At 41.1% G+C, this 26,621-nt stretch overlaps 1 protein-coding gene across 1 annotated transcript in view; it reads left to right on the top strand.

Moving 5' to 3' along the window:
- LOC139381470 (E3 ubiquitin-protein ligase NEURL1-like) overlaps positions 1-19,604 on the top strand; it is a 64,735-nt gene extending 45,131 nt beyond the window's left edge. Inside the window, exons 4-6 of the mRNA XM_071125037.1 lie at positions 2,658-3,359; positions 15,231-15,410; positions 16,850-19,604. Coding sequence (XP_070981138.1) covers positions 2,658-3,359; positions 15,231-15,410; positions 16,850-17,094 — 1,127 coding nt within the window. The 3' untranslated portion in view covers positions 17,095-19,604. The remainder of the gene's footprint in view (positions 1-2,657; positions 3,360-15,230; positions 15,411-16,849) is intronic.
- Positions 19,605-26,621: the final 7,017 nt, after the last annotated feature.

Below are 26,621 nucleotides of genomic sequence, written 5' to 3'. Positions count from 1 at the left end.
CTGGACACTACCCTGACAGACACAGCAAACCTTCTTGCCACAGCTCGCATTCATGTGCGATCCTGGATGAGCTGCACTACCTGAGCCACTTGTGTGGGTTGTAGACTCCGTCTCATGCTACCACTAGAGTTAAAGCACTGCCAGCATTCAAAAGTGACCAAAACATCAGCCAGGAAGCATAGGAACTGAGAAGTGGTCTGTGGTCACCAACTGCAGAACCACTCCTTTATTGGGGGTGTCTTGCTAAGTGTTGCTTCCTAAGTGGACAGTTTGATTTCACAGAAATGTGATTGACTTGGAGTTACATTGTGTTGTTTAACTGTTCCCTTTATTTTTTGAGCAGTGTACATACCCATATAGTGGCATATGCTACAGTATTCAGACAATCATAAATACTTATGACTTGAAGTCACATATATGATCAAAGAGGGTCATTTCAAATACTATATTTATGATTGTCTGATATGTACATTACCCCCCCCCCCCCCCCCAGCAATCTCCTTTCCAAATTTAACACATAAACATGCACATTTAGATGCATTTATGTGACAGTATGTTTCATAAGTTAATAAAGTGGATCTAGAATACCATCAGAAGTACAGTATTTGTCAGTGTTTTTGGGCATCTTGTGAACTTGGTCAGCTGAATCTCTGTGAAACCAATTTTTTTTCTCAGAAAGCTATCATGAACCTGTGTATAACATTCAAAATTAGAATAAAAAATATAGAATTTCGTAAGATGTTGTCTGGTCTGTTGCATTGCTCAAACTGTTGACCCAACTCAATCAGTGGCCTGTCACGAACCTGATGTGATTGAGGTGTTCTCCTCATTAAACAGTAGGCGTAGTCTGGTAGTTGTGACATTTTGGCTAACCCTAGTCGGCAGGTGTTACTACAATATACTACTGTCATGTCTGCAAAAACACGACAGTAAATACTACAATATTCACTACTGTTTTTGCGGACTTCAGTCCTTAGCACTACATTAAAGTCTGCAAAAATACTACAGTGAATGCTATAGTATTTAGACCACACTATAATATAGTATTTTTATATGGGATAGTTCAAATGGCTACAGAGGACATACTGTACTTAAGGTCAATGTTATTGTGACTTATGTAAAGTCGGATCATGTTTATACACGTCACTGCACATGCATAAACACACTCAGTGGCCAGTTTATAAGGTACACCAGCCTGTTTGCTCCTACAGACAGTGAGTCACGTGACCATGGCTTGCCATATAAAGCAGGCATCAAGGCATTCAGTTACTGTTCGATTGAATGTTAGAATGGGCAAAGTGAATGACCTAATCCACTTTGAGGGTGGTATGATCGTTAGTGCTAGTTGTGCCGGTTCCTGTATCTCAGAAACACCCAGCATCCTGGGCTTTTCTTGCACGACAGTGTCTAGGGTTTAGTGAGAATGGTGCAACAAACAAAAAACATCCAGTGGGCAAAAACAGTTTGTTGATTTGGTCAAAGGATAACGGTGCAGTACAACAGTGGTGTGCGGAACGACATTTTGGAACACACAACTCGTCAGTCCTTCTCACGGATGAGCTATTGCAGCAGACAACCACAGCGGGTTCCACTCCTATCAGCTAAAAACAAGAATTTGCTCCAATGGGCACATGATCAACAACACTGGATAATTAAGGAGTGGAAAAACATTATCTAATCCGTCGAATCCCGGTTCCTGTTGCGCCATGCTGATGGCAGAGTCAGGATTTAGCGTAAGCAACATGAGGCCATAAACACATCCTCCCTGGTGGCAACTATACAGGCTGAGGGTGTATCGGTGTGGGTAATGTTTTTCTGGCATATAATAGGTCCCTTGATACCAATTGAGCAATGTGTCCATGCCCCCAGAGAATTCAGGCTGTTCTAGGGGGCAAAGGAGGGTCTGACTCTGTACTAGATGAGTGTACCTAATAAACTTTCCACTGGGTGTATAGCTTTTTGAAACATGTTTATGCATGTTGCTTAACTTGTAGTGGCATGAGAAGATACTGTACTAACCCAAAGACTTGCACATTAAAGCATTTTAGTTCCCATACTTAATTCTGGGTGCACTAACATTCGATGAGAACTGTTTGAGGCTGATAAATGCTTTCAACAGAATGGTGAGCTATATGGAGTCTGAAAGCCTAGTTAATGTTATCTGTGTAGTGTGTGGAACAGCTGGAATGTTTGGTCTCTGATATTGTGTAGAACTGTCCCGTCCAGGGCACAGCTGAGCTTTTTGGTCTTTGTAGTAGGGACAAGTGAACTGCTCATTCAGTCAATGTTATGTAACGCTATTATGTCTATTTAATTCTGATATGGACATTACCCCCCAGCAATGTCCCTTCCCACTTTAACGCTTCTATTTCTAAACACATAAACATGCACATTTAGCTATTTGTGCATTTGTGACTATGTTTCATAACAGTGAGTAAAGTAGATCTTGAATGCATAAGAAAGACAACTGAAAAGCTTTAGGCAAACAGCTCATAATACGTATATTCCAATGTAAAAATAAAAAAGACAATTCAGTGTACAAATTTGTGCATTGTACTAACATAGAAAGTTTTTGACCATTTGATTCATGGAATTTATAAGAAAAGTGTTAATCAGATGATTAACCATTCTGCTTTTGTGTCTCTCTATCCCGACAGACAGTGAGATGGTGCCTCTCGACTGCCTGCATCCTCACTCCTTCACCGTGGCCCACCAGGCGTCCTTATGGCGGGACCCAGACGACCCTCGCCTTTCTATCAGACTGTGTGACCTTCGCCACCAGCACAAGGGGGAAGAGGAGCGCCTGCACCCCCTTAGCTCCACCTCCTGTTCCATCCCCCAGAACTCCCTCAACTCCCAGCAGTGCTCCCTGCTCCCCTCGCTCCTTGACAGCGATCTCCACTTCCACCCACTCCGAGGTGCCAACGTCAAAGCCCTCGATGAGAACACGGTGACCCGGGGCGTGGAGCACCGCAGCGGTGACGAGAGGACCTTGGTGTTCACCAGCCGGCCACTGTGTTGTGGAGAGAGTGTGTTTGTAAAAGTGACCAAGGCGGGTGGCACTCGTCTCGGGTCACTCTCCTACGGCGTGACGTCGTGCGACCCGGCCGGGCTTCGGCCCAATGACCTGCCATACAGCCCGGAGTCTCTGGTCGACCGCAAGGAATTCTGGGCGGTGTGTCGGGTAGGGACGCCCCTGCATAACAGTGATATCCTGTGTTTCGTGGTGAACGTGGAGGGGGAGGTATTTCTGAGCCTCAATGGGATCAACGCGGGGATGCAGGTGTGTGTGGACAACTCCAGACCTCTATGGATGTTCTTTGGTCTGCATGAAGACGTTACACAACTCAGGATCCTAGGTGAGTTCATTGGAGGGTTTGTGACACTGAACGGTTTTGTACAATTGTTATGATAATACAATACATAATTATGTTAAACTCATGTCAGAGTTAAGGGATTAGTGCATCAAGTGAAATTCCAGTATAAACTTCATTATGTGTTAATACGTGTATGTGTTAATATGTGTTAATACAATGCTAATCTGTTTTCATAAAGTCAGCCTCATGTAATCGACTCTAGCAAATACATCATATTCATCTTTGTTGTTTAACTGAAAATGGTGAGACTTTTCAGATAAAGTATTTTTTCCCCATTTAAGAAACAACTTCAGTGGTTGATCCTTGAATGGCCTGTGGAGGATAGATGCCTATGTACCAAAGTAATTCAATTATAGGAAAGACGATAGTTTAGGTTTTGATTGGCCAATGCATTTTAAAAGGGAATTTTTTCCCCCCTCTTTTCTCGTTCAATATCCATATTCCGGAACGTCATTTTGGACCACCGCTGAGAACTCCATTCCCATTTTGTCACCAGATGGCACCGAGATCGGTCAGCTAGTTTTTTTGCTAAAAAAAGGGGGTTGCATTTATTTGCATCATCCAATAGGCACTTTTTGAAATGGCCCCTGAGAAATGGGGAATCCGATTAGTCTGGATAGAACGGTATTTCTTAATCCTTGTCCTGTGGACCCAAAGGCGTACACGTTAGCAATGGCTGAAGGTCTTCACTTGAATGGGAACTGCTATGGTTGGTTGCGGCTGTAAGTTTGGCTTTTGCAAATTTCAAAATACAATCACGTGAAAAAATTTACAGTTTGGAAAGTAAAATGCTGTCCTTACTAAATGTGTAATATTAACATTTGATGAATAAAATATTTAATCAGCCTTCCTCAAATGAAGGGGATGATGACACAATCTTTGTGAGAGGAAGGGTATCTGATTTAATTGGTCTTCAACTCTTGGCTCAGTCATTTCATTCAGGGTAAGTGGAGTTAGCCTTGAGTTAGCCTGTCCAAGAGCAGGTTAGTTCTGAAGGATTTGTTGCCATAGAAATGTACCTGGCTAAAAGGTGAGCTACTTTCATGGTACTGGTTAACCCAAGTTGAACTGTGAGTCTATAGAAGCATTGCCTCTATAGCCAATACCGGACACACATTCATTCTTCAATCTGCAGTCTCCTAAACTCCTGACTCCATTTAATGCCAAGATGTTTATTTATTTTGTATTATACTTTTGTAATGCTTTTTGTGCCGTGGATCATAATTAGTCTATCAGGTTGCTTGATCCTCGTAATGTTACGTGGAAAATCCAACTAATGGGACACAGAATTAAATGTATATCATACTCACACAAAACCAGTTATTTTTCGTATTTGCATTTCATTTCTTTCACTAGCAAATGCGAGTGAACTGCAGGTACTTTAGAGCCCACTGAATGTCCATCTTATGTTCGCTAACGTTAGCTTGAAACAATTAGTGTTTACCTTTCCACAACACAGAGTCGAAAAGGGATTTGTCCATGTGTTTGCGTACAGCTGACAGTAGGTAAACTCAGCATCACAACAAACAGGAGGAGGGGCAGACAGGGGGTAGCTACGTCGAATTATGATGTATTAATCTCCATGTCCATTGACACAAACTCCGTACATGTCTGTGTTGCAGCTCGAGAATTGGGATGTTAGATTGCTCAGTGGATTTATTTTTGATTAAAAAATCAGGCCCTATTAATTTCTGCGTACTTTAACTCAGATCTTGTACCTGCGTACATGGGTAGAGAATTGCGTAGTTGTTACGCAAAATGCGTGCATGTTGGCAGGTCTGCTCTCTGTAGCCGTCTTCTCAGTCCCACCGCTACAGCACTGTGCACCCAGTCACCCCCAACAAGCTTATCTCTGTGTCATTCATTCACACACATACAGACACAGAGGAGACATAACGCTATCTACAAACAATTAATAAACCAATCAGCAATTAGGAATTGATGATTCATCATAATGAGATGGTGAGAACTGAATGACTCTTAAGTTCTTCAGGCCTTTGCAGACTGCATGATTTAGCCAGGATGATAAGTGTGACGTGATCATGGTAAAACACTGAATGTGACGTACAGGCAAAGGCCTTTAGCATCACTGACATAGTTGTACTGTAGCATGATGTCAAAAACAGATGGAGACATGCTCGCCTTTCTGTGCCTTGACAGTTTTCAATTTTATGTATTTTATTTTCTGGTGCCCACAACAAGGCAGACCGGTCCAGTATATTACCCTCTAGCAGTCTCAAATAATGGTTACATTAGCTACATTAGCTTGTAACACTGTTCACTACATTCGACAAACTCGGACAATAACAAAGGGGCACAATTTTACATCATCCCATATTACAGTACACTCCATTAGGCCCCATTAACTTCCATTAGCCCGCTGTGTGTTGCACCTGGAACTGATGCCAGTCAGTGGGTATGCCCGGTCTGTGAGTGTTCTTCCACCAGTGCAGGTGGTCCTGTTCATTGATGGCCATGAGTGCTGTGGAACTCATTATACACAGCCTTCACACTGGGAGAGAGAAGGAGAGAGGAAAAAAGGGGGAGATAGAAAGCTAGAAAAGGGTGGGGGAATGAGAGATCAGGGCATGACAGAAATTATCAGTGAGAGATGAGCTAAAAAAAAAACATCCACACACACTCCTGGTAACAGTCTGACTGAACTCTCCTCTTGTGATTGGTCAGATACCCAAACTCCTCCATGTAGCAAGGGGTGTAGCGGGTCACCTCCTTCTCAAAGCGGGGATCACACATGGGGGTGTTACATTGGTGGGAGATGTACACATTATTACACACACCCACGTACATAAATACAAGTTTCCCATAGAACATCATGTTTTTACAATATTGAGAAAAGCGTAAATGTACAAAAATAGATGGTTATTCTGTACTTACTTTGATTGGTGTTGTACTGTATTTTCAAAGGATGTGTGTGTGTATATATATATATATATATATATATGTCAAATTGTATGACTGACAGAAACAAAATAATGTTTTGTAAATTATAGACATTTAATCATAAGACTGAATGGTTTCAAATACTAAATCTACTCATCAAGGACTTTTAAAATAGGATGTCAACTCGGCTGTTTACAGCTAGCGTTAGATAACTAGCTATGAATCGTAGCTAGGGTAAGACCTTGAATGTCTCTCTGAATGATAACATCAACTAGCTAGCTAGGTCAAAGCAATGTATAGCCAGATATGACTATTTCTGGCATAGTCATAAATAGCTAGCTAATTAACTAGGTAGGTATCAAGCGTTATAACTTTTAGGACCTAGAAGAGTTCGCTGACAGGATAAACTATTATTGGTAATGTCAGCTAACAGGATATCCCCTTCGGTCCGGGAGCTAGCTAGCTATCAATGTTCAAATGTTAGGTACAAGCTAGCTAGTTAGCTAGGTATGTTCAATGTCTAACGTTGTTAGACTCAAACAGAACGTTGCATAGAATGATCTGCAAAAAAAACAAGGGCCCCTTTGGTCTGTTTGAGGTTAGCTAGCTAACAGCGTCACTGCCCAGTGACAGTTTCAACAAACAAAGCAAAAACTTTTAAATAATTTATACCTTAACATAATAGCTTGTTAGCAATTTCAGTTCAGACATTCAACACTGGTACAATAATTCAATCTCTTACGATGATGTCACAACGCAAAAGTTTTCCAGGTCGTTGTCTTCTATGGTATTATGGCGGTCCTCAAACAAACGTTAGAGGTGCTTGCCGGCACCTACTGTACTGGAGTGTGCAGTCAATCACAGCGTACAGATGAATCAAAAAAGAAACAAACATTATGAAAAAAGAAACCCTCCGACCTAATCCTGTTCTACTAAGAAAATAAAAGAGCCCTACTTACGTCTAACAAATCCTCCCCCATCCTCCAAATCCCTTCCACCCTCCCATCCCTGTCCAACCTAAATAACCCTACACAACAATATTTCTTTCTCTTCCACATATCGGCACTTTCAACACATGCTTTACTGTTTCATCAACCATATACTCCGCACACAAACCATTCACATGCTTGCCAACCAAATGTAATGACCAGTTCAATGTTCAATGTCCTAGGCGCAACCAAACAACATTGAAATGCCGACCCTTGGTCTTGCTGTCCCACCTCTTCTGCCACACGTTTATCATAACGACTTTAATCTTACATTTGCCCTCATCTACTGTACTTCTCCCGGTCGTGCTGTAGGAACTAACTTAACTGTGTATCAGGGTTCCCCAACTGGTGGCCTGTGGGTTGAATTTGAACCACGGGTGGTTTTATTCTGTTTTCTGAGCACAAAAATGTGTATTTGAATCTTCATTGTTGGACATAAAATATTGTAAAGGCATATGTGATAATTTTACATCATGGATGCTGATTGGACAAGCAGTGTTCCAAGCCGTATTGTATTGGCCGTCACAGGTACACTACCAAATAATCTCTTATCTCAACTCGCACATTATTTCCCCTTGCTTCTAGCCAAGCATTTGGTTTGGTACAGCGGAATTAATATATGCCTCCCTTGCCCTCTGCAAAACTCATCAGACTGATGCGAAATCTTCATACTGGCTGTATTTCTGCCTGCTTGAACTGTGAATATGTCTGTGTGCATGCAGGAATACACAGGCACACACACACACCACAAATGACCGTACACACTCATTCCCTAGCTGTAAGTCCTCTCAGGTGCAGACTAACACATCATGCCCAGTCTTTACACACCATGACAAGCTTAGATAGATGAGGAGGCCTTAGGGGAGAAAACCTGAATACAACTCCCACTTTTTGGTATTGAGGTGCCAGTCCCATGTATCAGAGGCAACAGGGTGATTATAGAACCAACCCATGATAAATAAACACTAGAATAACATGTCGTAAATAATGGCTGGCAGGGAAGGGTGCTGTTGCAAATGGGGAATTAATGACAAGATGCATGTGGAGATTTGCGCTCATATTTGCAGTGATTCTCCTGTTTGTAAGTGGATTCTAGGGCCTGGAATTTAAGTAAACTACAATGTTCTACACAGAGAAATTAGGGGGGAAAATTATTACTTTGAAGATGTTTTACAGGTTGAAACAAATCAGAACTCTTAAAATGTAGGCCTACATATTTTTCTGGTTTGCAAGCATGTTTAGTACTAGATGTTCATGGCTTTGATACTCTGTAGGAATACTTTTTTTTACAGAGCCTTTAGGCAATTTATTATTTTGATATGAACATTTCTATATTGCAGAAAACAGCTTGTAAGCACAGATGTGTGTGTGTGTGCTCTATTGTTTTGTTAATAAGCTCTGTTGAGGCCAGATTATTTGTCATAATGTCCTGAACAACCTGTTCCCCTGGTAGGCTTTGTTTTCTGACCAACTTGTTGTTGAGAATGATTGTGTTTCAATTTGTTTAACTATGTTAGCATAGTGTTTGAGAACAGGTCTTCAAAGACAAATTAAACAAGAAATGTGAAGGAACTAATGGAACTGCTTTGATATTGCGAGGTAATTTGTCTCCTATCTTTTCCACTCTCCTCTCCTGGGTTGAGTGGGTTATTTCTGTTCTGCGTGGGCCCAGCAGCAGCGTCAGACAGTGTCATCATCCATCAGGGGGGGGGGGGGGCTCCGCTAGCTGCTTATGATTCCTTCCATATGCATTATGAAAATATAATTGCATCTCGCATTCAGACATCACGGTTTTCAACCACGTCTTACTCTCCTAACGGTGGCTGCCACTCTCTATCTCCTTTCTCTACCTCTTCTTTCTTTCTTTCTTTCTCTCTCCACTCTTATGACTCTGACATCACCACCTCTGAAAGTGGCTCTTGTCCATGGTTGTGTGTTGTTGGATCTGTGAAATGAAGCAGATGGGAGTTCATCACTTTTGCATGATCATGGCGTGTGAATACCTTAATTTCTTCTTGTTTGTATGAGCTCCAAAAGAGTACTTATTTATCTTCATTCCCATTGCAGCTCCACACACACATACTACTACTATACATTCATGATAATAAAATCATGGTGTACTGTAAGTACAGTGGCAAACTTCAGATAAGATATAATGCCATTTAGCACACACTATTATCAAATTGACTTAGTCATGCGCGTATAAATGGTTTACATATGGGTGGTCCCGGGAATCTAACCTATTATCCTGGCATTGTAAGAACCCTGCTCTACCAACTGAGGTCTGATAAGGTGGTGGTGAAAGTCGCTGTGCATACACTACATCATTGTTACCCAACTCCAGTCCTTGAGTACCCCCAAAAGCACATTTTTGTTGTTGCCCTAAACAAACTGACCTGACTCAACTCATTGAGGGCTTGAGGATTAGTTGAAACCCCCGAGCTGACAAGGTACAAATCTGTCGTTCTGCCCCTGAACAGGCAGTTAACCCACTGTTCCCAGGCCGTCATTGAAAATAAGAATTTGTTCTTAACCAGTTAAAAAAGGTGTGCTTTCCCAGGGCTACAACAAAACTGTACTGTTGGGGGTACTCAAGGACTGGAGTTGGGAAACACTGAACCACAGTAGATTTACCTGGGGCCACATGCAGACATCCCAGGCTGCATTGCATACTCCTAGGCCTTCAGATGTTGTCCATTCCAGATAGAGGGGCCAGGAATGCATTCATACGATGGCAGGATCTGAACCCTGTCCTGGATGAAAGGGTTTAGGAATACACATGAAGGGTATCTTTCTGTATGATCTCCTATTAGAGGTGACCAGGATGGTACCAGACAACTGTGCAGCCGGTCTGTCACACAGGTCACGTTAAGTAGATAATGATCATATGAGGACGCTTGCAAGCATACTTGTGTAATTATAGTACTCTACCACAATGTCACTGAACTTGTTGCTAGTAATGCTAGTGATGTATGTGGTTCACACGTTTTAAAGAAGATACTGTATATCTGCAAACTTTACATTGATCCACTTGAAACCAAACATGTTTGAGTGTAACCTTGGTTGATACATAACAATAAACAAGTGCTTGACTTGAACTGAAATAGGTGCCGACATTCTTGTTGGGTGCCTGTACTGTTTGTATTTAGGTGCAGGAGCTCCACAATAATTTTGATATAATATTCTATGTGGATTGAAACTGAGACCCCGCCAGTAAGGGTGGTCCAACTAGATAGAGATGGGAACGTATAAGGGCGCCCCCTTGTCAAGGCTCTATTGTATCAGAGTCACTCAGTTTTAGACTAGATTATGTACATTATTGTCATAGCAATAGGGTTTACGAGAATGTGTTTCAAACTTTCTTTTAAAAAAATGGACGGTCTCATTGAGTGAAGTACAGCTGTTGCGGTTCTTTTTCACCTTCGGGAGTGAGGTCAGGTATCTATTCCATTTCAGGGAGACTTAGGGTACGGGATATAAAAATAGGGAACAAATGGGGTAATGTGTGGGTTGTGTATGCTTACTGCTTGCAAACTGACGGTGTTGTTTCATTTGGCACATAAGTGATACCAGTGTAAGAGGAGTTTTATGGCAGACATTATGTTTAAACAGGTTTCTAAATTAAAACATCTTATTGGTGGTACTGTTCCTCTCACCGTAAAGGTTAGGACCACCATAAAATTATATAATTTTTAAAAAAGTGATTGAGTCCATATTGGGCCTATATGGATTTCTAGCTCATTTTGTGTCCTATAAAATCTTTGTTTATTATAAAAGGCTAAAATGTTGATACAAAAACATGTCATTGAAATTACAGTCGTTTGTGGAATATTAAGTTTCTACATTGTGTAAAAGCACTACCTATTTAGATGCATTACATTGAAAATTGTACACTGTCTCCTTAAGAGAGTTCAGTTCATTGCTATGATAAGGTCATTGATTTCCTGAAGAAGCTATCCCCACACTGTTCATTCTGTACTGTCTTTGCTATCCCTTTTCCTTTCTTTCTTTTCCCCTAAACATTTGGTTATACTGGTACTCGAGTAACCAGGTTGTTAGTTAGCGAATAATGTTACATGACTGAACAAGGTGTAAACAAATGCCTGTGAGTGGTTTTGGAACAGCCCGTGAAATGGTTTATGAATGTAAGAAAGAAGAAAAACATTTCAACAGTTTGTGCTAGAAACAATCAGTTTTCGCTGTATTAATGGTGCAACCATGACAGTAATGAATCTGTACTTCACTTTTATATTTTTTATCTTTATAGGTCACTCAAAAACAATAGTACAATGAAGCCTACTCATTACAAAAATTATTACCTGATTGATTATTTTTGTAGATGCACGGTGATCCCAAAATAAAATATCAGGTCGGACAGTATAGTATTTCGTAGCATAGACAACCAAAATGGTTGCACTTTAGAGCCCTGTGTGTAAACCAAAAACAATTGTGCCATTAAGATATAGTCCACTAGGTCTGTGGATTTGGAAATGTCATAGCTATTCTCCTCTGATGCCAATAGGAGGGCTGATGCCAAATAGGGCTGCCGGTGCTGCTGTTCAGAATGGATGGATATGGCACAGGACAGACACTGCCATGGCCAGTGGGATTGTAAATGTGGTGGTGGTGGTGGGGGGGGGCACTTCTTGGTGAGACTACAATACCTCAAGGGCTCCTGATTCACTTATAGATGCACGCAAATGCAACCATACATACTGTAGACTGGGGTCCGGGGACACAACTGATTGGCTCAAACGCATAAAGAAGGAAAAAAATGTAAGTAACTTTTAACAAGGCACATCTGTTCATTGAAATGCATTCCAGGTGACTACCTCATGAAGCTGGTTGGGAGAAAGCCAAGAGTGCAAAGCTATCATCAAGGCAAAGGGTGGCTACTTTGAAGAATCTCAAATATAAAATGTATTTTGATTTGTTAAACACTTTTGTGGTTACTACATGATTCCATGTGTGTTATTTCATTGTTTTGATGTCTTCACTGTTATTCTAAAATGTAGAAAATAGTGAATAAAGAAAAAACATATTTGACAGGTACTGTATATATAAACAAACAACTTTAGAGGGGGCCATACAATGCAATGTGATATAATTCATCTGCAATATAGCCAACATACTATCAGAGATTATCATGAAATAGACACAAATTACTTATTCCAATTTGTGTCTACCACAAAATTTCTTCATAACACATTTGTGTCCAGTACACGACTTTCTTGATGTGGCTAGCGTTAGCTAGGTGGTTAATGTTAGCTAGGCTAGGGGTTAAGGTTAGGGGTTAAAGTTCTGTATGAGAGTCAGGGGTCAGTCTGACTTATGGAGATATACAGTTGATCTCGGAAGTTTCTATACACCTTAGCCAAATACATTTAATCTCAGTTTTTCACAATTCCTGACATGTAATCCTAGTGAAAATTCCCTGTCTTAGGTCAGTTAGGATCGCCACTTCATTTTAAGAATGTGAAATGTCAGAATAATAGTAGAGAGAATGATTTATTTCAGCTGTTATTTCTTTCATCACATTCCCAGTGGGTCAGAAGTGTACATACACTCAATTATTATTTGGTAGCATTGCCTTTAAATTGTTTAACTTGGGTAAAACGTTTTGGGTAGCCGTCCACAAGCTTCCCACAATAGTTGGGTGAATTTTGGCCCATTCCTCCTGACAGAGCTGGTGTAACTGAGTCAGGTTTGTAGGCCTCCTTGCTCGCACACGCTTTTTCAGTTCTGCCCACACATTTTCTATAGGATTGAGGTCAGGGCTTTGTGATGGCCACTCCAATACCTTGACTTTGTTGTCCTTATTAAGCCATTTTGTGTACAACTTTGGAAGTATGCTTGGGGTCATTGTTCATTTGGAAGACTCATTTGCAACCGAGCTTTAACTTCCTGATTGATGCCTTGAGATGTTGCTTCAATATATCCACATAATTTTCCTTCCTCATGAGCCATCTATTTTGTGAAGTGCATCTGTCTCTCCCCCACAACATGATGCTGCCACCCCCGTACATCACGGTTGGGACGGTGTTCTTCGGCTTGCAAGCCTCCCCCCTTTTTCTCCAAACAAAGAATGTGTGGAGTGGTTGAAAAACTAGTTTTAATGACTCCTACCTAAGTGTATGTGAACTTCCGACTTCAACTGTATATCTATCTGTAAAGGCACCTTAAGGACTCTAATACCATGAGAAACACGATTCTCTGGTCTGATTAAACCAAGATTAAACTCTTTGGCCTGAATGCCTAGCGTCACGTCTGGAGGAAACCTGGCACCATCCCTAGTAGGAGACTAGTCAGGACGCCTGAAGGTACCACGTTCATCTGTACAAACAATAGTTTGCAAGTATAAACACCATGGGACCACGCAGCTGTCATACCGCTCAGGAATGAGGAGGTTCTGTCTCCTGGAGATTAATGTTTTTTTTGTGCGAAAAGTGCAAATCAATCCCAGAACAACAGCAAAGGACCTTGTGAAGATGCTAGAGGAAACCGGTAGAAAAGTATCTATATCCACAGTAAAACGAGCCCTATATCAACATAACCTGAAAGGAGGCTCAGCAAGGAAGAAGCCACTGCTCCAAAACCGTCATAAAAAAGCCATACTACGGTTTGCAACTGCACATAGGGACAAATATTGTACTTTTTGGAGAAATGTCCCCTGCTCTGATGAAACAAAAATAGAACTGTTTGGCAATAATTGACCATCGTTATGTTTTGGAGGAAAAAGAGGGAGGCTTGCAAGCTGAAGAGCACCATTCCAACCGTGCAGCACAGGGGTGGCAGCATCATGTTATGGGGGTGCTTTGCTGCAGGAGAGGATTGTGCATTTCACAAAATAGATGATATCATGAGGCAGGAAATTATGTGGATATATTGAAGCAACATCTCAAGACATCAGTCAGGAAGTTAAAGCTTGGTCGCGAATGGGTCTTCCAAATGGACAATGACCGCAAGCATACTTTCAAACTTGTGGCAAAATGCCTTAAGGACAAAAAGTCAAGGTATTGGAGTGGCCATCACAAAGCCCTGACCTCAATCATGTAGAACAGTTGTGGACGGAACTGAAAAAATTTGTGCAGCAAGGAGGCCTACAAACCTGACTCTGTTACACCAGCTCTGGAATAGGCCAAAATTCACCCAACTTATTGTGGGAAGCTTGTGGAAGGCTACCCAAAACATTTGACCCAAGTTAAACAATTTAAGGCAATGCTACCAATACTAATTGTATGTAAACTTCTGACCCACTAGGAATGTGATGAAAGAAATCAACTCTGAAATAAATCATTCTCTCTTCTATTATTTTGACATTTCACAGACTTAAAATAAACTGGTGATCCTAACTGACCTAAAAAATGAATTTTTACTCTGATTAAATGTCAAGAGTTGTAAAATACTGAGTTTAAATGTATTTGGCTTAGGTGTATGTAAACTTCCGTCTTCAACTGTAAATAGAACATATAAAAAAACATAAATGGATAGCACACAATCATAGATCGTATGCTATCCATTTATCCATGTATCCTCTGACATGCGCTGTCAACTGTGGGACCTTATTTAGATAGTTGTGTGCCTTTCCAAATCATGTCCCATCAATGGAACTTACCACAGATGGACTCCAATCAAGTTGTAGAAACAGCTCAAGGTTGATTAATGGAAACAGTGCACCTGAGCTAAATGTTGAGTCTCATAGGAAAGGGCCGGAATACTAAAACAAATATATATATATACTGTTTTTGTTTTATAAGTATGCAAAAAAGTATAAACCTATTTTTACTTTGTCATTATGGGGTATTGTGTATAGATTTAATATTTTTATTTATTGAATAAAACATTTTACAAGCCTGTAACGTAACAAAATGTGGAAAAGGGAAGGGGGTGAATACTTTCTGAATGCACTGTACATGAGTTCAGAGCAGTTTGTATGTGACACAGTGCTTCTCTGTGCCCTCAGGCTCGTCTTTGAATGCAGACCCTCAGGTGCCATCAATTCCCAGCTCTCCATCCTGCACCCCTAACACCCCAACACTGCGCTGCAGCGACAGCTCCGAGCCCAACCTCAACTCCAACCTGAACATCAACCTCAACACCATTCTCAATGCCAGCTTCCCACCTGCCTTTAGCAGCTCCACAGGTGAACCCTCTTTCCATTACTACCTTCTCACTCACCAGGTTAGATGTTATCCCGGTGTTTTATCTCTCTCTATTTTTTTATTTTCTCTTCTTCCTCCTCTCTATCTCTTGCTGTATATCATTTCCCACCTTTGTTTATGGCAGCAATGTGACCAAGAAGGGCAACATTAGCTGCATTTAACGTATTTGTTGAGTTTCTTTTGACCGCGATAGGCTGGAAATGTGATATGTATAATACACAAAAGGTCACACAGCAACCTGATACCTGTTATTATAGTTTAGTCCCTCTCAAAAGGAACAACATGAGTTATATTGACTCAATATCCTGCAAAGTGTAAACATAGAAGATATCTTTTCAGAGAAGATGCAGTATAATTGAATCCTACAGACGAAGAACCATATATGTGACATTTACAAAAAAAATGAGATATACATGAACAATCATTATTGGACACCCTTTTTCTATAGTGAACCGGTTTCACAAGCTTTCCACGCGCTAATTAACAATAATTTTAAATTTAAAGATAGGCTCTCGTGGAATAACCGTTTATGTGCACCACTCAGAATGGACGGACAAGCGCACAACCTTTCTGTTGCTGATGAAAATCGCAGAAATGTGGGAAAGAAACGTAAAACAAAACTAAAAGAATGGAAAGACAGGCAAAGGAAGATCTTACGGGATGCGGGAAAACCCTATACAAATCGTAAGGGTCAAGAAAAAAACTGGGAAAAGCTGTCCAAAAAAGGTATGTGGAAGAACCGTATATCAAACAATCAAGCTAGCTAGCTATAGAGTACAGTAACTAACATGTATGTTGTGGGTTGTCTAATTTGTAACTATAGAGAAAACATATTAGCTAAAGTTCGTTGGCTACTAACTCATTCATTATCGTTACAAATGTTATTGCTAGATTATAGAAGAAACATAGCTAGCTACTTTTTCTCCGTCCACCGGATGATTCGACATGGCTACAGTAGCTAGTTACACTGTATCCTGCAGGGAAGAGCGTGTTCCACGACGTGCAGAAAGGAGTGTGGAAAGTGACTGATGAGCGCAAGCGGCATCTGTTCAACAGTTTCTACACTGCCCCATACGAGAAACAACAAGCGTTGATTCTCTCCGGCTTAGAACAGGTTAGAAATAAGACAAAACGCCTATTATTACAATAGCTATATTGAACACTTGCATAGTTTAACTTTGACAGTAATGATACGTACATTAACGTTAACTCTAAAAGTGCTGTGTTACACAATGGTGCAATACAAACTCATTCTCTGTATAGATTGGGAGTGTTTTGTAGTTCTATGGTATGTTCACATTGAGGGCTTCATTTTAAATGTCCGAAATTGAAAAACGCCTACTAGGAGAATAACAGTTTCCAAGCTATACGGTATGACAATTATCCATCTAACACTAAAACCTATTCCATTGTCTCCCAGGTACAACTCGCAGCTCTCCATTCTCCAGCCACCCAGAATCCTCCACTTTCCAAGTGTGCTCGGGCTCTTGGAGTGACGAGTGCACCATCTGTTATGAGAACGTAGTGGACACGGTGCTGTACGCCTGTGGTCACATGTGTCTCTGCTACGCCTGTGGCCTCAAACTGAAGAAGATGGCCAACGCCTGCTGTCCGATCTGCAGGAGGACTATCAAAGACATTATAAAGACCTACCGGAGCACGTAGGATCGGCCTGGCTGTGTAACACGGTGGCTTATTCACCGAGATCAAAGAAAACATTGAGGCCTATCAGTGCATGTAGGGCTGACCTGTCTGTGTCACCTATGGCTCAGCTACAGGAGGTTTTTCATCAAAGACCACCAGAGACCTACTGTAATTCGGTCTTATTGGAGCATGTAGGTTTGGCCGGTCTCAGTATGGCTCAGCAACACTGAGATTCAGCATCATCCAGTTGGCCCGTCAAAGATATCAGAAAAACATGTTGGGGCATAAAGGGCTGGCATTTCACCATGACCTGTCTACTGTACAGTGGAGGCTGCTGAGAGGCAGACTGCTTATACTAATGGCTGGAATGGAGTAAATGGAATGACATCAATTGGGGAGCTTGGGCTTGTGGTAATGTTATGGAAACCATTTGTATGATGTATTTGATACCACTCCACCTATTCTGCTCCAGCCATTACCACCATCCTGTCCTCCCCAATTATTAAGTTACCATCAACCTCCTGTTCTACTGTACCAGGTATGTGATAGACCATTAAAGATATTATAACGATACACAGGAAGAGGCCATGCTGGCTTCCACTGTGTCACTATATCCCAGATACTGGATTGGACTCCGCAACCATGGAAGTGGACTTAACCAGGAGGGATCTGGCTCACTCACTGCAAAACAATCATCTTCTACCCCACTGGTGGTGGACAGTGATGCATGCTTTGTTGTTTTGGCTCTGTACTCCAGGATTTTAAATGATACACTGACTGTTAGGTTTCTGGCGTAGACTTGTCAGCTTTAATTTGAGGGTATTTTCATCCATATCGGGTGAACTGTTTAGAAATTGCAACACTTTTTGCACATAGTCCCCCCATTTTAGGGGACCAGTAAGTATGGGGACAAATTCACTTATGTGTATTGAAGTAGCAAAAAGTTAAGTATTCGGTGCCATATTCATAGCAAGCAATGACTACATCAAGCTTGTGACTCTACACATTTGTTGGATGCATTTTCTCTTTGTTCAGGTTGTTTCAGATTATTGTGTGCCCAATATAAATGAATGGTAAATAATTTGTGTCATTTTGGAGTAAATTTTATTGTAAAAAATAATATAATGTTTCTTAACACTTAAAGGTAACCTTGTAAAGGTAACCTTGTCCCCAGGATAATTGCTAGAGAGCCAGCTGTTGGAGGAGATTATGGTAAAGGAAACAGGATATCTTTGTCACATTTTGTCTCTTTAGTTAGAAAGTCTCTCTGATATTTTGCCTTCATACTGTGTTTTTGCTGTTTACACAGGAAACTGTATTCACACATGTGGAGGTCAAGGATCTAGCTACAGTAGCTGGTTATTGTTGCACAGTATGTGAGCTTTAGACTTGCATTGCAATCATTTAAAACAAACTATTTATCTAATCATTAAGTTTTCATACTAATACAGTGTTTTTAATCTATAATGTTTAAATGACAACAATGGTCAGGTACAAGCCACTTTTCAGGTTCATAAAACAAGGTTGAATTATATGTACATTTTCTTAAATGTGTTTTTTCATGGTGTCAAAATGTGCCATCTCATCCCTCTGTTACGGAAACTGCTCAAGGGAACTATGTTAGTTTGAATATTATAGAAGAGTATTCGTGTGTGCCTTTTGGAGAAGAGAACTTTGATCAGTTACAACACTGAAATGTTCAGGCAAATGAATATTCAGGTGCATATTTATCCCAGTTCACTTTTACATAGGAATGAAGACTTGCGTCCAATCACACATCCCATCTATTGATGTAAAAAAAATATGGTGTTTTCAAGCCAACATTTGAGTATGTGTAATATGTACTCTATGTATGAAGTTATTCAGCGCTATTAATAGAAACTGTTTAACACAAGCCTCTGTCATTGTATTGTATAATACTGGATTAATCTTGCGCTTGAGAAGTGGTTTGCCTTGACTTTTCTACTGGTTCAGTTTTTCTGACCAAATTAGGACATACAGAGATCAACCATGCTACATGTTAACAGAGACAATTATAATAATTTATTTTTTCAATCATATGAATTATCACTGTGTTTGTTATTTCGACATCCTGTACAGCACAATACAAAGTGTACAAGTCTTTTTCTATTGTTTAATTTCCACTGACCTACTAGTGTGGGTTGAAATAGGATTTTCCATAGCCGAACATTACTTTTTATCCAAGTCGCACCCAAAGACACTTAAATATCAATTTTTCATCCTCTCCAACTTTAGAAATGTTCAATCTTATATTGCAACATTGTGTTGTTTTACTGAAACACGGACATAACGCACCTCGCTTCATCCCATTCTTTTATTTTCAATATCTATAATCATAAAATGGGACCAAATATTTAAAGGTACAGACACATGAGACAGGGTAGAAGTATTGCTTTTTGAAGCAAAAATCAGGTCATTGGTCTTTACTACTTTTGATTTGTTATCATTTTGTCAAAACATCACTCTGTGTAAAATAATGAATAATAAAATATTAATTTTCTGACTTGCAACATTATGTTCACTGTGTGAGTCAGATGGACATGACTTTAACACCTCAAACTTTAAGTTAAAGTAGTTCCAAGCAACTTCTAATTTGCCTACACATTACACATACAGTACGCATGAAATAATATAAATAATATCATAAGCCGCTATAGCTACAGTGGGGCAAAAAAGTATTTAGTCAGCCACCAATTGTGCAAGTTCTCCCACTTAAAAAGATGAGAGAGGCCATAGTGGAGTTTGGAGTGTGACTGTTTGAGGTTGTAGACAGGTGTCTTTTATACTGATAACAAGTTCAAACAGGTGCCATTAATACAGGTAATGAGTGGAGGACAGAGGAGCCTCTTAAAGAAGAAGTTACAGATCTGTGCGAGCCAGTAATCTTGCTTGTTTGTAGGTGACCAAATACTTATTTTCCACCATAATTTGCAAATAAATTCATTAAAAATCGTACAATGTGATTTTATGGATTTTTTTTCTCATTTTGTCTGTCATAGTTGAATTGTACCTATGATGAAAATTACAGGCCTCTCTCATCTTTTTAAGTGGGAGAACTTGCACAATTGGTGGCTGACTAAATACATTTTTGCCCCACTGTATATTAGCAATGTCAGTTTGTCAACTTACTTGTCATGGTTATTACACTTGCAGGGATGCTGAGGTTTGCTAATCCATTAGTAGACAAGTTAGATATGATTGTACCAAAGCTGAGTTTCCATAACTGCTGGTTACATCTCTAATGTAATGTGTTGAGTGCAATCTACAATGTAGAGTTTTGTTAATAGTGATTAATATCTACACCTTCCTTGCTTTTAAACATTAAAATAGATCCGCAACATTAGGGCAATGCTCCAAAAATATAAATAACATCCATACACAATCATGCTGCACAGTAGTATTCTGGTCTTCAGTCTGTGCATGTGAAATACAAAGCAGAGCGCTACAGTAAACAGTCATAACTCACACAGAGACTGTTTAGAGCGGAGGCATGTAGACCTGGCCAGAGTGAACATCATCTGTTATTTACTACCATGCCTTAGCTAGGTTGCTGCACTAGTGTTTTATACTGCAGTCTAATATGCATAAATAAAGCCTGTGATGGCTAGACATGAAACAAGCAGCGGCAACCATTTTTCATGGACCAAGTTTCTCAAAAGTGAGGGGAGACACAGCCACCGTGTGTAAAACTGACATGGACACAGTATAGCTCTCTTTTCTACATACAGACTTTCCATTTAGACCTCTGAATGAACCTGGGCCTCATTCAAACATGCCGGTAAGTTAAGGGTTTTGGTGGCAGACATCTGAGTATTATTCCGATTTTTTTAACCCACCCTTTGGGTGCGGTTGTTGGTGAATTAAAGTAAACTGAATTGATATTTTCTCACTATCAAACACTCGCTGTTGGTTCAGTGTAATTGTTGGACATTTGAGCTAAAAAAAATCTAGTAGTCTCCAAAGGTGCATTTCATCAGCATGTCCTTGTCCGGTATGTAAAGCTGTTGTCAATTCCAGGTTCATAGCTCTCATAAAATAATTATGTTGATATCAAAATTCTGTATCAAACAAGTAAGCCATAATCTAATGGTATAGTGTTGAAGCAAGGATTTGAGAGTTACATTTGGACTGAGCTGTTCTGGAGTGCTTATGCTGCCCCCTTGAGGATATAGGATTGTAACAATCAATCAAATGTATTTATAAAGCCCTTCTTACATCAGCTGATGTCACAAAGTGCTGTACAGAAACCCAGACTACAACCTCAAACAGCAAGCAATGCAGGTGTAGAAGCACGGGGCTAGAAAAAACTCCCTAGAAAGGCCAGGACCTAGGAAGAAACCTAGAAAGGAACCAGGCTATGAGTGGTGGCCAGTCCTCTTCTGGCTGTGCCGGGTGGAGATTATAACAGAACATGGCCAAGATGTTCAAATGTTCATAGATGACCAGCAGGGTCAAATAATAATAATCACAGTGGTAGTCGAGGGTGCAACAGGTCAGCACCTCAGGATTAAATGTCAGTTGGCTTTTCATAGCCGATCATTCAGAGTATCTCTACCGTTCTTGCTGTCTCTAGAGAGTTGAAAACAGCAGGTCTGGGGCAGGAAGAATGTCCAGTGAACAGGTCAGGAGGGTTCCATAGCCGCAGGCAGAACAGCTGAAACTGGAGCAGCAGCACTGCCTGGGGACAGCAAGGAGTCATCAGGCCAGGTAGTCCTGAGGCATGGTCCAAGGGCTCAGGTCCTCTGAGAGAAAGAAAGAGTGAGAGAGAATTAGAGAGAGCATACTTAAATTCACACAGGACACCGGATAATACAGGAGAAATATTCCAGATATAACAGACTGACCCTAGACTACGACACATAAACTACTGCAGCATAAATACTGGAGGCTGAGACGGGGGGTCGGGAGACGCTGTGGTCCCGTCCGACGATACCCCCGAACAGGGCCACCCAGGCACAATATAACCCCACCCATTTTTCCAAAGCACAGCCCCCATAGCACTAGAGGGATATCTTCAACCACCAACTTACCATCCTGAGACAAGGCCGATCATAGCCCACAAATGTCTCTGCCATGGTACAACCCGCCACGCCAACCCGGACAGGAAGATCCGCCACGCCAACCCGGACAGGAAGATCACGTCAGTGACTCAACCCACTCAAGTGACGCACCCCTCCGAGGGACAGCATGGAAGAGTACCAGTAAGCCAGTGACTCAGCCCCTGTAATAGGTTTAGAGTCAAAGAATCCCAATAGGGGAACCGGCCAGGCAGAGACAGGAAGGGTTGCTCCAGTGCCTTTCCTTTCACCTTCACACTCTTGGGCCAGACTACACTCAATCATAGGACCTACTGAAGAGATTAGTATTCAATAAAGACAAAGGTTGAGACCGAGTCTACGTTTCTCACATGGGTAGGCAGACCATTCCATAAAAATGGAGCTCTATAGGAGAAAGCCCTGCCTCCAGCTGTTTGCTTAGATATTCTAGGGACAATTAGGAGGCCTGCATCTTGTGACCGTAGCGTACGTGTAGGTATGTACGGCAGGACCAAATCGGAAAGATAGGTAGGAGCAAGCCCATGTAATGCTTTGTAGGTTAGCAGTAAAACCTTGAAATCAGCCCTTGCCTTAACAGGAAGCCAGTGTAGAGAGGCTAGCACTGGAGTAATATGATCACATTTTTTGGTTCTAGTCAAGATTCTAGCAGCCGTGTTTAGCATGAACTGAAGTTTATTTAGTGCTTTATCCGGGTAGCCGGAAAGTAGAGCATTGCAGTAGTCTAACCTAGAAGTGACAAAAGCATGGATTCATTTTCCTGCATCCTTTTTGGGCAGAAAGTTTCTGATTTGTGCAATGTTCGTCAAAAGAGAGGGCAGGGTCCAGAGTAACGCCGACTGCATCTAGGGTATGGCGTAAGGTTAAATTGAGTACCTCGGTTAGGTGGTTAACTGATTTTTGTACTCTGACATCCTTGGGTAGGAGGAGAGAGTCTGGAAGGGCATCTTGCGTTGTCCGAGAATTTATAGCACGACTTTTGATGATCCTTGGTTGGGGTCTGAGCAGATTATTGAAAACGTAATAAAATGATGGTTCAATAGTCAAGGATTATGAGGAAAAACATTAAGATCCACAACATTTATTCCACAGGACAAAACTACGTCCAGAGTATGACTGTGGCAGTGAGTAGGTCGGGAGACATGCTGGACAAAAGCCACTGAGTCAATGATGGTTCCAAAAACCTTTTTGAGAGGGTCTGTGGACTTTTCCATGTGAATATTAAAGTCACCAAAAATGTGAATATTATCTGCCATGACTACAAGGTCCAATAGGAATTCAGGGATACATTGAGGAACGCTGTATATGGCCCAGGAGACTAGTAAACAGTAGCTATAAAAAGTGATTGAGTAGGCTTCATAGATTTTATGACTAGAAGACAAGACATAAACGTCATTTTTTTTGTAAATTGAAATTTGCTATCATAATTGTTAGCAACACCTCCCCCTTTGCGGGATGCGCAGGGGATATGGTCACTAGTGTAACCAGGAGGAGAGGCCTCATTTAACACAGTAAATTCATCAGGCTTAAGCCATGTTGCAGCCAGGCCAATCACATCAAGATTGTGATCAGTGATTTGTTCATTGACTATAACTGCCTTGGAAGTGAGGGATCTAACATTAAGTAGCCCTATTGTGAGATATCACAATCTCTTTCAATAATGGCAGGAATAGAGGAGGTCTTTATTCCAGTTAGATTGCTAAGGCGAACACCGCCATGTTTAGTTTTGCCCAACCTAGGTCAAGGCACAGACACGGACTCAATTGGGATAGCTGAGCTGACTACACTGACTATGCTAGTGGCAGACTCCACTAAGCTGGCCGGCTAGCTAACAGCCTGCTGCCTGGCCTGCACCCTATCTCATTGTGGAGCTATGGGAGTTAGAGCCCTGTCTATGTTTGTAGAAAAGATGAGAGCACCCCTCCAGCTAGGATGGAGTCTGTCACTCCTCAACAGGCCAGGCTTGGTCCTGTTTGTGGGTGAGTCCCAGAAAGAGGGACAATTATCTACAAATTCTATTTTTTGGGAGGGGCAGAAAACAGTTTCCAACCAACGATTGAGTTGTCAGACTGCTGTAGAGCTCATCACTCCCCCTAACTGGGAGGGGGCCAGAGACAATTACTTGATACCGACACATCTTTTTAGCTGATTTACACGCTGAAACTATTTTGCGCTTGGTGACCTCTGACTGTTTCATCCTAACACCGTTGGAGCCGATGTGGATAACAATATCCCTATACTCTCTACACTCGCCAGTTTTAGCTTTAGCCAGCACCATCTTCAGATTAGCCTTAACGTCGGTAGCCCTGCCCCCTGGTAAACAGTGTATGATTACTGGATGATTTGTTTTAAGTCTAATACTGCGGGTAATGGAGTCACCAATGACTAGGGTTTTCAATTTGTCAGAGCTAATGGTGGGAGGCTCCACATGGTTTACTTGGTCTGTGGAGGCATTAGGTATCCTATTAGGTACGATTCTGATAACCTCAGTAAAAATGTTCTCAGTTTACAGCTAGTGATCGGGGGAAAACATATTTTGTAGCGCTAGTTGGCTGCACCTGCGCCAAAACTCCTGTATTTCTTAGCTTGTGCTCAATCTTCTTTTTAAATAGTGAGCCAACATGTTTTCAGCACTTCTATTTCCATGACTGATCAAAACGTATTTTCTCATGGCTCGCTCTCATCTCTATGCAGCAGACATACTGCAGATTGAGCAAAAGTTTTGAACATTGAAATCGGCAAAACTTATCAGTGTCTTCGGAAAGCATTCAGGCTCCTTGACTTTTTCCACATTTTTTTATGTTACATACTTATTCTAAAATGTATTAAATAATTTTTTGCCTCATCAATCTATACACAATACCCCATAATGCCAAAGCATTTTTTACAATTTTAGTAAATTAAAATAATTAAAATAAAAAAACTGAAATGACATTTACATAAGTATTCAGACCCTTTACTCAGTACTTTGTTGAGACACCTTTGTTAGCGGTTACAGCCTTGAGTCTTCTTGGGTATGACGCTGCAAGCTTGGCACAACTGTATTTGGGGAGTTTATCCCATTATTCTCTGCAGATCCTCTCAAGCGCTGTCAGGTTGGATGGGAGCATCGCTGCACAACTATTTTCAGGTCTCACCAGAGATGTTTGATCCGGTTCAAGTCCAGGCTCTGGCTGGGCCACTCAAGGACATTCAGAGACTTGTCCCGAAGCCATTCCTGCATTGTCTTGGCTGTGTGCTTAGTGTTATTGTCCTGTTGGAAGTTGAACCTCTGCCCCAGTCTGAGGTCCTGAGCACTCTGGAGCAGGTTTTCATCAAGGATCTCTCTGTACTTAGCGGCATTCATTTTTCCTTCGATCCGGACTAGTCTCCCAGTCCCTTCCATATAAAAACATCCCCACATCATGCTGTCAACACCATGCTTCACCGTAGGGATGGTCCCAGGTTTCCTCCAGACATGACGCTTGGAATTCAGGCCAAAAGTTCAATCTTGGTTTCATCAGACCAGAGAATCTTGTTGACTTTTACTGAGGAGTGGCTTCCGTCTGGCCACTCTATCATAAAGGCCTGATTGGTGGAGGGTTGCAGAAATGGTTGTCCTTCTGCAAGGTTCTCCCATCTCCACAGAGGAACTTTGGAGCTCTGTCAGAGTGACCATCGGGTTCTTGGTCACCTCCCTGACTAAGGCCGTTCTCTCCCGATTGCTCAATTTGGCCGGGCAGCCAGCTCAAGGATGAGTCTTGGTGATTCCAAACTTCTTAATTTTAAGAAATGGAGCCCACTGTGTTCTTGGGGACATTCAATGCTGCATAAATGTTTAGGTACCCTGCCAAATAATGCCCAATCAATTGAATTTACCACAGGTGGACTCCAATCAAGTTGAAGAAACATCTCAAGGCTGATCAATAAAATTTAATTTAATCCATTTTAGAATAAAGCTGTAAGGTAACAAAATATGTAAAAGGGAAGGGGTCTGAACTTTTTGATTGCACTGTATATCTTCAAAACTTGATTGCTGACATTTTGGGACTATATCAACAATGGACTAATGAAACAAATACCAAAATGCTGTCATGTTGGTGCTAGCAGGCAGGTTAGGTTGCGCTAAGTATCAACAGCCAATCCAGTAGGGTCAATACGAAACTATAGTGAGCTTCGGCTAGTCAACAGCAATGCAATATTATGGAGTAAGCAACAAAAGTTCAGCTCAGAGAGTAATGCACAAGATCAGATTCTTGCAGAAAAATCCACTTAACTACTATAACAGCCTCATTACCTAAAATGAAGACAGCCACTCAATCTGTTGCATCTCTTTTCTTCACTGCTTTGAATAGTATGATGCATTAAGGTTTGAGGCACTTTAGTTTGCATTACCCCCAAGGTGTCTCATAACCTTGAAACATACAAGATGAAGAAATAATCATAATTCATTCTGTAAAAGAATGACATCTTTAAACAAAATGCAGACTGAGG

The sequence above is a fragment of the Oncorhynchus clarkii genome, chromosome 23 (assembly GCF_045791955.1).
Source record: "Oncorhynchus clarkii lewisi isolate Uvic-CL-2024 chromosome 23, UVic_Ocla_1.0, whole genome shotgun sequence".
Lineage (NCBI taxonomy): Eukaryota > Metazoa > Chordata > Actinopteri > Salmoniformes > Salmonidae > Oncorhynchus > Oncorhynchus clarkii.
The sequence above is the reverse complement of the archived record's forward strand: the minus strand, read 5'-3'. Positions and strand labels throughout refer to the sequence as shown.